Source organism: Myotis lucifugus, unplaced genomic scaffold (genome assembly GCF_000147115.1).
Source record: "Myotis lucifugus unplaced genomic scaffold, Myoluc2.0 scaffold_504, whole genome shotgun sequence".
Taxonomy (NCBI): Eukaryota; Metazoa; Chordata; class Mammalia; order Chiroptera; family Vespertilionidae; genus Myotis; species Myotis lucifugus.
Window position 1 is genome coordinate 219,743 of NW_005871552.1, and position 11,625 is coordinate 231,367.

General features: G+C 42.2%; 1 protein-coding gene across 9 annotated transcripts in view; it reads right to left on the minus strand.

The window, feature by feature from the left end:
- Nucleotides 1-1,063: 1,063 nt before the first annotated feature.
- Nucleotides 1,064-11,625, minus strand: part of MKL2 (MKL1/myocardin like 2) — a 188,789-nt gene continuing 178,227 nt past the window's right edge. For 7 of the 9 annotated variants that reach the window (XM_023744978.1, XM_023744982.1, XM_014446123.2 and 4 more), the window contains 2 exons: nucleotides 6,119-6,179; nucleotides 1,064-4,162 (listed from right to left, as the gene is read on the minus strand). In XM_023744978.1, the coding sequence (XP_023600746.1) occupies nucleotides 3,627-4,162; nucleotides 6,119-6,179 (597 nt within the window). In that variant the 3' untranslated portion in view covers nucleotides 1,064-3,626. Of the gene's footprint in view, nucleotides 4,163-4,972; nucleotides 5,046-6,118; nucleotides 6,180-11,625 lie in introns of those variants that run through there. The other 2 variants (XR_002826495.1, XM_023744983.1) reach the window with 2 other exon arrangements.

Genomic DNA, 11,625 nt, shown 5'->3' on the forward strand with positions numbered 1-11,625 from the left:
TCCGTTTGGTATTCTGCTCTGCTCCCCGTAGCCAGGATTCATGTTTTTGGTGATGGATGGGAAAATGGAGGGTTATTGTGAATGTGGTTAAATGGACCCGTGCTGCTCGGCTGGTAGACTCCTGATGACTATTCTCCCCAAAGTCCCCAGTGGTGCTGGGTGCTCCCCACCTGACTGACAGCAACTTGGGTGAGGCTAGCCACCAGGCGGCCCCTGGGAACAGCGTGTGGTGTGCACTGGGTGCTGCCAGAAAGCTTTACCACTTCCCTCCGGCCACTGTGTCTGCAGACAGTAGAGGGACTGTCCCATCACTTGTGGGGACAGCTGTCTTGTCAGCTGTTGTGGCTGGCCAGCTGTGTGACCTGGAATGATCTGGGGTTGAGGGTGAGGAAGCCTGCGTCAGCTCTGGTGACAGGATGGGTGACATGCTCCTGACACAGCTCTCAGTTGCTATCTTATTACCTTCACTTTGCTTACAAGAGACGGCAGTGTGGAGGCAAAACCAGACTGCCCTGGCCACTGTTCTTAAACGGCGCTTACAAAAGTGTCAGTTACATGGGTCACAGGACTGTGCAGTTTTTAAAAAGGAAATTTAAATAAGATCTCTTTAGTATTATAAAAATATTCATATAAAACAAGCACAAATAGTATCTGAATGAGAAATTCTATGAATTCAGAATACATCTGTGTACAAACATGTGGCAAGTACTATACAGTAGATTGCACATTTCAGGAAAAACACTAGAACTCGAACCACTAACACTGTCCCTAGTTTTCTAGCACATGCTTTGCTGAAATGTACAAGACAGCCACACACTCTAGACTCCCAAGACTGTGTAAGAAGCTTTGGTATAACTTCTGTGCATCCCACCCCCAGGACATGACTGCATACCTATATACACCAGGAAGGTAACTTGATACTACTGTGTTTCAGGAATATTTAGGGAAATAAGACTGGATGTGAGAGAATACATTTCTAGGAGTTGTTTTGAGAGAATACATTTCTAGGAGTTGTTTTCTTGGCAATAGGATATTCTGCAAGATGATCTACAGCAGTACCTCTGCATACGAAAATCCAACCGGCTGTTCTGACCTGGGCTTTAAACCTCACCTCAAACAACACAGACAGTCCTCTTTAACACACACCTTTCCCACTGCGTTTACCCCTAAGTACAATGAGTTGGGGCAAAGGAGCCTTGATTAGAGTGTCATCTTTGGTCATGTCACATGCTGCACACGATCTGTGTCCTCCCTCTAACCTGGAACATGTAGCTGGGATCCTACAGATGCCCAGCTTGCTGCTCAGGCCAGGAGGGCCCAGCGGAATGGTGTGAGTAGGTGGCTGGTAGACTTAATAACTGGACTCCTTGCCTTCCTTCCTCCTAAACGAAATGCTGGTATGTGAAGAATTGAACACAGATGTAAGTGGGCACATTAGCAATACAGTCCAAAGAGAGGAGGCTAATGAGGCGGCATTCTTTGCACTGCATGTGTTTGGAGAGCAGCCTTCCGCGGCATGTTTCAACAGGGGGCTAGGAAACGATCTATGCACACAGCTTGGGAAGATGGAAACACAAAGTTCTTCAGCGAGTCAGCAGCACTAGCTGTTCAGTTGCCTCCTACAGTCCCGCTGATGTCTGGTGCTAATAAGCCATTTAAATCTGAATAAAGATGATGCTTAGAGTCCAAGTATGGACCAGATAAGCTCCAGACAAAAACCCATCTCAAAGACTTGCCCAAAGAAAGTACCTTTCTGAGTCCACAGCCCTGCCCCGGAGACAGGCCCTTCATGACTCGAAGATGCACGTTGTGCCCACGATGGTGACGGTGACACTCCTGCTGGGTTTGGTCAGACAGCAGCATGCTGGATCCCACACGTGGGATGACCAATTTCTAACAAACTACTCACCGCAGACTACACTGAGCATACCGCCTCTGCCCGGAACCATTCAGACGCACTTCAGGCTGGGAAGGGCCAGTTAACAGAGGGCTCCAGGGTCCTGGGCGACTGAGTTCTGGAAAAACGGACTTTTCTTACATGTAGTGAAATTTACAAACTGAAATAAAAATTTGAAATAAGATCAGCTTTTAGGCAAAACACAAACCCAGAAATGATTCACAAATTCTTTCCAAATAATGGGTCAGGTTGCCTCTACATGTCACCGTGGGAACAGTCACCAATGCCCAGAGAGCAACTTGACCCCAGGGCTCACACAGGTGAGGTGGAGAGCACGAGAGTATTATTTAATGAAAACCTCCACACTTTTTGGTAGATTTCAGGGTTTTTTTTTCAGTTTTATACATTTTGTCATATACTTAAATGACTATTTCGAAATCATTTTAGAAATCCTGTGATAGTTGGCATTTTAGAAAAATCTTAAGAAACTACTCAACAAATGTGATAACTTTTTGTCTATATAAAAAATGAATAAAACCTCCAGTTTTTCAATCTTCGGCTTGAAAATATAGTGAGAGCTCAGGTATGACATCCAGTTCCAAAACTGTAAAGCAATGACAGGATGAGCGGTAGAAGAGGCAGCCAGAGCAGGAGTCCAGAGGCCAACTCGGCGACAGGCTCACCTGTAACCGGTGTGGGAATGTCCGGGCACGACAGACTCCTCCCTTGCCTTCGCTTTGCAACTCACCAGCTCAGAAAGATATTTTACACTAAAGCCTTTTCTTGGTTCTTTGAGATGGGTCTGGTTACCTGAAAGTTATTTCTTAAAATACAGAAATACATGTGTCTCAAGTACTCTAGAAATATGTGACTTATTAAAAGAAGTAGGGCCACTGGATACCCAATTCTGTATCCCCATGTAGGCTGTACAAATCCTAACATAGCACAAATATATGTCTAATTTACACATTAAGTCAATCTAATCAACCCAGAGGATTGCCAGCAGAATTTTCAGTGTTACCAATAGACCCAGACTTTTTACAGGGGATTGTTTATGAAGTGTTTTGAAGACATTGTCTGGTTATAGTGAAAGAACTTTCATTTACATTTGGAAATCTAAAGTAAGATTCCAAAAATCACAAAATAAACTACAACACAAAAATATTACATTGGTTTCTGAATGGAACCAAAAGTCTTCAGCTGGAAGCCTTCGCCGACTGGCTGGTGCTCTCCGCTGCCCTTGATCCCTGCTACGTCTTGGGCCGGCTCAGGCCGCGCTAGAAATACAGGTGCGGTGATCCCTCACCTCCCTCACATCAGCATTCTTGTTTGAGTGGAGCTGTCTGCCTTGTATTTAGGGCCTGAAAGTGACCACAGAGGTTTAAATGTAGTTGATTACCAGAGAATCTGCATGTCGTTATCCTGCACACATTACTCTATGTTTTTATCTAAAGGTGCTTTTCATTCTTTACTGAAGTCTGGAGAAACAGAGGTCTTCTTTGACTAGTGATTTTTCAGAAGGCCCTGTGCTATATTAAACGGCAGACATTCACTGCTGGGTGCAATGAAACGTTCTCAAACTTGGTTTCCAGGCTGTGACCATCTATTCGTTATTTTCTGTGACAACATGTTTTCATTGCAATGATGCAACTATAGATCTGTCTCTAAAAACTGACCTTTTAGAATCGTCTTCTTAAACCTCGTGAACGCGGACGAGAAATCTGTGATGTTAGTCCCATGGCAACGGCAGGTCTTGGGGGTCTAGAAAGTCAGCAGAGAACATGCTTGGGGCAGTGGCGCTGAGGGGAGTGAGTCCCGACGACGTGTTAGGCATGGTGATGTCCAACCACTCCATGTTGTCCAGGTTTGAGTCAGAGAGGTCAAGTGACAGACAGGGAGTACTCGCGGCGAACTGGGCCTCGGAGGTCTCCATGGGCGAGTGTGAGGGGTCCAGCATGCCCGAGTGGCTCAGCAGGTCGTTCTGGAGGTCCTCGATCAGGGAGAAGGGCTCTCGGTCCTCGCTGCTGCTTGGTAGTGGGGTAATTTCATTGGCTGAAGGTAAAGTCCCATCCAAGAAAGCTTCCAGTTGGTTCTCTAAGCTGGCAGATAAACTGCTCAGAGGTTCTAAGGATATGGGCGGTGCCATTTGGACCTGGGGTGGTGGCCGGGACACCACTGTGTTGACTGGCATTGTGGTGATGCTGGCTGTCACTGGTCTCATTTTGGAAATAGGAGAAGGCTCTTCCTTTATAGGGAGGGAAATTTCTGTGCAAAATAAATAGTAAGTAAACATTTACTACTATGTACATTTTTTATTAATTACGGAGTTATTTTACTATTTTATGACGACTTAATACACAGCCCATCTTAGAAGTAGGAAGATAATGCTATTGACCCCTGATGACCTTTAGGAAGATGGATCATTTTAGTTAAATAAACATTTACGTTATAGCATTCTGACATGCTTTCAGTTCCTTTTAGTAAGAGTAAGCATTAAAAGCAATTACATCCCACCAAGTAGGATGATGTTTTTAGATGATCTGATCATTGGGTCCCATTCTCAGGCACTGTAGGTTTAAGACAGGGGCTCTGTACCACAAATCTGCGATCACAGCAGTACACTACCCTAAAGTGAATGTGAAAATGTGGGCCCTGTGTAATGAATGATCTAACTATATTTGTTCTTTTTTATCATTATATTTGAACTTTGTGTCCAGTTTAGCCGTATCCATTCTATATAAAGTTCTGAAAAGATACAATGCCATCATATGACCTGATTTAAGATGAGGTGGGCCACCTTATGTGTCTTGTTTTTTCAGTTTATATAAAATCTTGAGGATTTGGTAAATGTCTTAAGAAGTACTAGTTATATGTTACTCCTTGCCAGATCATGTAGAAAATTAATGGACCAGTGTTCACTTAGCTACATATAAGAGAGTGAAAAAGATACTTTAAAAATATATATGAGAATCTGACTTGATTTCATTTATATACAATACACTAAACATTTTACTTAACGGCTCTTCCAACTCAGTGACTGGGCTGCGTAAATAGGTGAGACAACACTGAAGATTCCTCTCAGCTGTGTGTGTTTCAGGACAGTTCACTTCTCATGACCTGTGAGTCATCTCTAGAATTGTTTTGAAAGCTGAAAGTGCAATTTATACTTATAAGTACAACTAGTATTATAATCAACTACTTAAATCTCTCATTATTACTAGTATTAGTTTATAACAAGATGAAATAATATACTCTATTAGATACTTTGCCATAAAAAATCATTTCTTTTAGAATATAACTCATTTCTAAGTTTAGGCTGTAAAATTATTCTTTTTAATCATTAAAAAAAGTATTTTAACCAGATTTGGCAAAAAGCATTTTTAAAATTTTAAATTCAAGGCATGGAATATATGTTTCTCTAATTTCCATAGTTTAGCTATATCATGAGTTTAAACAATTTTGCGAGGCCGATATAGTTATTCGCAAAAAAAATATTCACATATGTAGATCTGTTGTCAAATATCAAGAATTTTCTATATTATGTCAAACATTCTGACAAGATTATTAACAACAAAATCAAATAGTACCTGGCATGAGTGGAGAAATTTTGATAACTATTTAAAAATCTGAATAAAACTCCTTTCACTGGTAAATTTAAGACTACTTTAAAATATTCTAAAATAGCATTTGAATTTTTGAGGTACTTATAAACTGAGGCAGAGATCCTTGATTTTTTGGTGTGGTTCATATCCCTTACCCCTTTTAAGATGACACATTGTAAAATTGAAGATTTTCATTTATATGTAGAAAGTGTTTTAGAATTGCCTTTGGATATTAATCAAGTTATTAGACCCTAAGCTAGGTGACTTGGTTGTTACAAAATTAACTCATGAATTGGAATATTTTTATCCCATTGCAATGACTGATAACACATGGAGCAAGTTTTGAAGCTTTCAATGTGGAATTTATATCTGTCTACTTTGCTATTTTGAGATGGTTTGTCTTTTTCAGCAGGTATGTATCTGTGGGTAAATCTAATGTTATCTTAGTATTTTAACCTGAAACAATGGCTTTCCCCCATTCATAAGTAAATTGTATTAATGGCCTAAATGTAACAGATTTTAAAACAGGAAATGCAGTTAGAAGAATATGTAAGCTCTAGAGGAAAACTTTCATATCATGTGATAAGGGATTGGGGGTCTGATGTGACTTTTCACCTACCTCCACTCTTAATGAGGATATCAAAGAGGTCGTCCATCTGCTGACTGTGTGCATTGGAAACCTACAACCAAGGAGAATATAAATTAGCTTTTTTTCATACAAACCAGGAAGTGTTATACAACTGGGAGCACCAAAGGACCTTACGGAGCAGCTAGTTCTAATCAATCACTTGATCATTTTGAAAACACCGAGGTCCCCTGAGAAGTTAAACCATTCACCCATGTGTTACAGCTGGTGAGCTGACAGAGCAAGAATGGGGCTGATACCAGCTCAGATGACTTTTACACTGACTTGTACATTGAGTGCATTTTGAGAGGCTTCTCATATTTTAAAAACTGTTTTAACTCACTTGCTTATATTCTGATAAAAATATAAAGTATGTATAAAGGTGACCATCTATATTTTTTCAGCTTTATTGAGAGTAAATTAACATACAATAACCTGAAGTTATATGAATTATACAATTCTATAAGTTTTGACACATGTATACACCCATAAAACTATCAGCAAAATCAAGATAATGAATATTCTATTGCTCCTAGCTTCCTCATGCTTCTTTGTGATAGCACTTCCTTCATCCCTAGGCGACAATAACTTGATTTCTCCCATTACAGATTAACTTACATGTCTAGAGTTTTATAGAAATGGACTCATATAGTGTGTACTCTTTTTACTAGTAGAGGGAGTGGCTTCTTTTACTCAATAGGATTTTGAGGTTTATCCATGTTGTAGATTATACCTTAGGAATAGTTCATTCCTTTTTATCGCTGAGAAGTTTTTTATTGTAAGAAACAAATCTGATTGGGTTGTTCCTACATTTTGGCTACTACAGATAAAGTTGCTATGAACATTTGTGTACAGGTCTCTGTGTGTAAATACCGAGGAGTAGAATGACTGGATCATAGGGTAGGTGTGTGTTAAACTTTTTAAGAAATGGCTGTTTTCCAAAGCAATTGCACATTTTACATTTTCACTAGCAATGTACGAGATTTCCAGTAGCTCTTCATTCTCTTCAACACTTGGTGCAGTCAGCCACTTTAATTTTAGACAGCTAATGGGCCTGTAGTGGTATTGCATCGTGGAGTTAATGTGCATTTCCTAATGACTTGATGTTGCATCTTTTCATGTGCTTCTCTGCCATCTGTGTATCTTTCTTTGGTGATGTGTCTGTTCAAATCCTTTGCCTATTCCAGACTTCTTATGCTTACTGTTTTCATGGTATATGTTTTTCCAACCATTTATTTTCAACCTGTGTCTTTATATTTAAAGTATGCTACTTGTAGATGCACACATTAGTTATTTATTACTCTATTATAAAACTTCTAAAACACTTCGTGGCTTAAAATGCTAGACAATTATTATCTCACAGTTTCTGAGTCAGGAATTTAGGATTGGTGTAGATGGGTAGTTCTGGTTTGGGGTCTTTCATGAGATTGTAGTCAAGATGTTGGCCAGGTTACAGCGATCTCCAGGCTTGGCTGGAGAATGTTAATTTTGTGTGTGTATATACAATGTTGAAGGCAGTTTATTTATTCCTAAATGGGAACTTTTTTTTACTTCAAGAATGATTTTAAATATAATAATGTAACATGCAATAAATATCTCACAAAAAACTATTTTAAATATAATGTTACATGCAGTGAACACCAATTCAAGAAAAATGATCTTAAATATATTACATGCAATAAACATTAATATTTTAGGAAAAAAGGATTTTAAGTATAGTAATATTACCAACACTGTACTAACATAGTATGATATCACAAAAGTTGTAGGAAATATTAAAAATCTGCAAATAACAGGATTACTTCTATTATATTCTAAAATATTATTTTTTCCCCTCTGGCTCTATTTTTGTTCATCAGTTTATGTTGTTCATTATATTCCACAAATGAGTGAGATCATGTGATATTTATCTTTCTCTGACTGACTTATTTCACTTAGCATAATGCTCTCTTACTCCATCCATGCTGTTGCAAATGGTAGGAGTTCCTTCTTTTTTACAGCAGCATAGTATTCCATTGTGTAGATGTACCACAGTTTTCTAATCCATTCATCTGCTGGTGGGCACTTAGGCCGTTTCCAAATCTTAGCTATTGTAAATTGTGCTGCTATGAACATAGGGATGCACATATCCTTTCTGATTGGTGTTTCTGTTTTCTTGGGATATATTCCTAGAAGTGGGATCACGGGGTCAAATGGGAGTTCCATTTTTAATTTTTTGAGGGAACTCCATACTGTTTTCCACAGTGGCTGCACCAGTCTGCATTCCCACCAGCAGTGCATGAGGGTTCCTTTTTCTCTGCATCCTCGCCAGCACTTGTCATTTGTTGGTGATAGCCATTCTGACAGGTGTGAGATGGTACCTCATTGTCATTTTGATTTGTATCTCTTGGATGATTAGTCACTTTGAGCATTTTTTCATATATCTCTTGGCCTTCTTTATGTCCTCTTCCGAAAAGTGTCTATTTAGGTCCCTTGCCCATTTTTTTATTGGATTGTTTAAGTTGTATGAGTTGGAGACTGTTCTTGTAAAGGTGGCTCATTACATGACTGGCACTGGTGCTGGTTGTTGATAGGGGTAGGGGTGGAGGGGCTTCAATTCCTGTCCCCAGGGTCTCACAGCTCACATTCCCCCACACCCAGCAGTCCAAGAGAGAGCAAGGCAGGAGGAGTATGCCTTTTATCACTTTGTTTAGGAAGTCACACACCATCACTTCTGCCAATTCTGTTCCTTAGAAGCTGGTCACTAAGTCCAAACTAGGGAGTAATATCTAAGAATTTGTAGACATATCTTAAAACTACGACACAGCATATAGTTAGTTCTGTTTTCTTTTTTCATCCATTCTGATAATCTCTACAATTGTTTTCTCTACTAATGTGTCTTGTGTAATCATTGATATGGTTAAGTTTACCATTGTCTTATTTCTATTTATCCTGTTTTCTGTTCCTCCTTTCCTGTCCTTTTACAATTTTATTTTTATTTTTTAAAAGCTATACTTCTTGTTATCTATACAATATACATTCTTAATTTTTCATAGGCTAAGTGTCCGACTGTTTGACCAGTTGCCATGATGCACACTGATCACCAGGGGGCAGATGCTCTGACCAGTAGGTTACTTGCTGCTGGGGTCCGGCTGATCGGGACTGGGCAAGATGGGCTGGACATGCCCTGGAGCCCTCCCACTGTCCCTCCCCAGCTTCTAAAATATTTATTTTAATTAATTTCCTTTCATTATGCATGAATCAGTGCAACGGGACTCTGGTAAAATATAAAATCTCTGTAAACATACTGATCCATTTATTTCCTGTATCCTTTAATAATCTATCCTATATAATAAAAGAGAAACATGCAAATTAACCATCCCTCTGCTACGCTCAAGCCACACCCACCACCAATCAGTAGCGAGTATGCAGATTAACCCAACTAAGATGGCTGCGGCCATGGAGCTGGAGCGAGCAGGACGCTTGGGTTGCCCCTGGTGATGGAGGAAGCCAAGCTTCCCGCCTGCCCTGGCTGGCCCTCGGCTCCACTCAAGGCTACAAAGTTTTAATTATAGAAGATAAATAAATTTCAGAAAAAGCAAAAAAAAGCAAAAAAGGAGAGGCTGGGAGCTTGGGTTGCCGGGGGGCGTGGCTAGCCTGAAAACAGCCATCAGCCCCTCACCCAGGCTGGCCAGGCACCCTAGTAGGGACCCCCACCCTGAAGGGGGTGTGGCCAGCCTGAAAAGAGCCATCAGCCCCTCACCCAGGCTGGCTAGGCACCCCAGCGGAACCCCCACCCTGATCCGGGACACCCTTCAGGGTAAACCAGCCGGCCCCCACCCGTGCATCAGGCCTCTATCCTATAATATAAAAGGGTAATATGCAAATTGACCCTAACAGAACGACTGGGAATGACTGGTCACTATGACACACACTGACCACCAGGGGGCAGACGCTGAATGCAGGAGCTGCCCCCTGGTGTTCAGTACGCTCCCACAGGGGGAGCTCTGCTCAGCCACAAGCCAGGCTGATGGCTGCCAGCATAGCGGTGGTGGCGGGAGCCTCTCCCGCCTCCTCAGCAGCACTAAGGATGTCCAACTGCAGCTTAGGCATGCTCCCCCTGGCAAGTGGACATCCCCCGAGGGCTCCCGGGCTGCCAGAGGGATGTTTGACTACCAGCTTAGGCCCGATCCCCTGGGGAGCGGGCCTAAGCCAGCAGGTGGACATCCCCCAAGGGGTCCCAGACTGCAAGAGGGCACAGGCTGGGCTGAGGGACCCACCCCTCCAAGTGCACAAATTTTTGTGCACTGGGCCTCTAGTATATATATGAAAGGCTAATATGTAAGTGTCTGACTGTCCGGGTAATGACATCACGTAGCAATGCCCGGCTTCCTCTCCCTAGCAACTAGCCTCCTTGCAGTTTCTTCAGCCCAGGAACATGACTTGTTCATAGTCAGCTGTTAGCAAAGGTCAATGCTTACCTTGAGCCAGCCCTGTCCATTGTTTTTATGCATCTAAGATAACTGATCAGAGCAATTTTCTTTTCCTCCTAAAGGCACAACCACTGGCACAAGACCATGGAATCCCTCTTGTTCCCTTGTTCCTTGCATACGATCTCTGTGTGCTGTAAAAGAGGTATGTGTTTCTCTAGATAATTTCTCCCGCCTCCTTAATTTACCAACAGTGGATTTCAGGTAACCCTCCTTAATTCTTGTCCTTTGATTCTAATCCTATCTAATAATAGAGAAACATGGTAATTAACCGTAACTTCGCTACCCTTCCCATTGGCTAATCAGCAAGATATGCAAATTAACTGCCAGCCAAGATGGCGGCCGGCAGCCAGGCAGCTGAAGCGAACATGAGGCTTGCTTGCTCCAGTGATGAAGGAAGCCAAGGTTCCCCGCTTGCTGCCGCCTGGCTCTGAGCTCCTGAAGCAACAGCTACAAAAGATACAATGTTTCAATTATAGAAGCTAAAATATGGCGGTTAATTTGCATATACCAGTTGTGAGGGAAGACTGAGGACAACATGGAGGCCAAGCGGTACAGAAGGGAGCAAAGTAGAGGCCTCGAGGACAGAAACAGAGCCAAGGCTGCGGAGGTGGGAGAGGGAGGGGAAACCCAGCAGGAGCATCTGGGAGCGGGAGGGGAAACTCAGCAGGAGCGGCTGGGAGCGGGAGGGGAAACCCTCAGGAGTGGCTGGGAGCAGGAGGGGAAACCCACCGCAGCGCCTGGGAGGGGGAGGGGAAATGCAGCAGGAGCGCCTGGGAGCAGGAGTGGCTGGGAACAGGAGAGGAAACCCAGCAGGAGTGGCTTGGAGTGGGAGCGAAGCCCGCCTCAGCGGATTTCGCTCCCCTCTCTGCTTTGCTCCAGCTGCTGGAAGCCCTATTCTTGCAGGAATCTTACTGAAACGGGCCTCTAGTCCTATATAATAAAAGAGAAACATGTAAATTGGCTGGTGAGCGTAGCGGAGGGACAGTCAATCAGGAGAGTATGCAAATTAACCTGACAAAGATGGCGGGT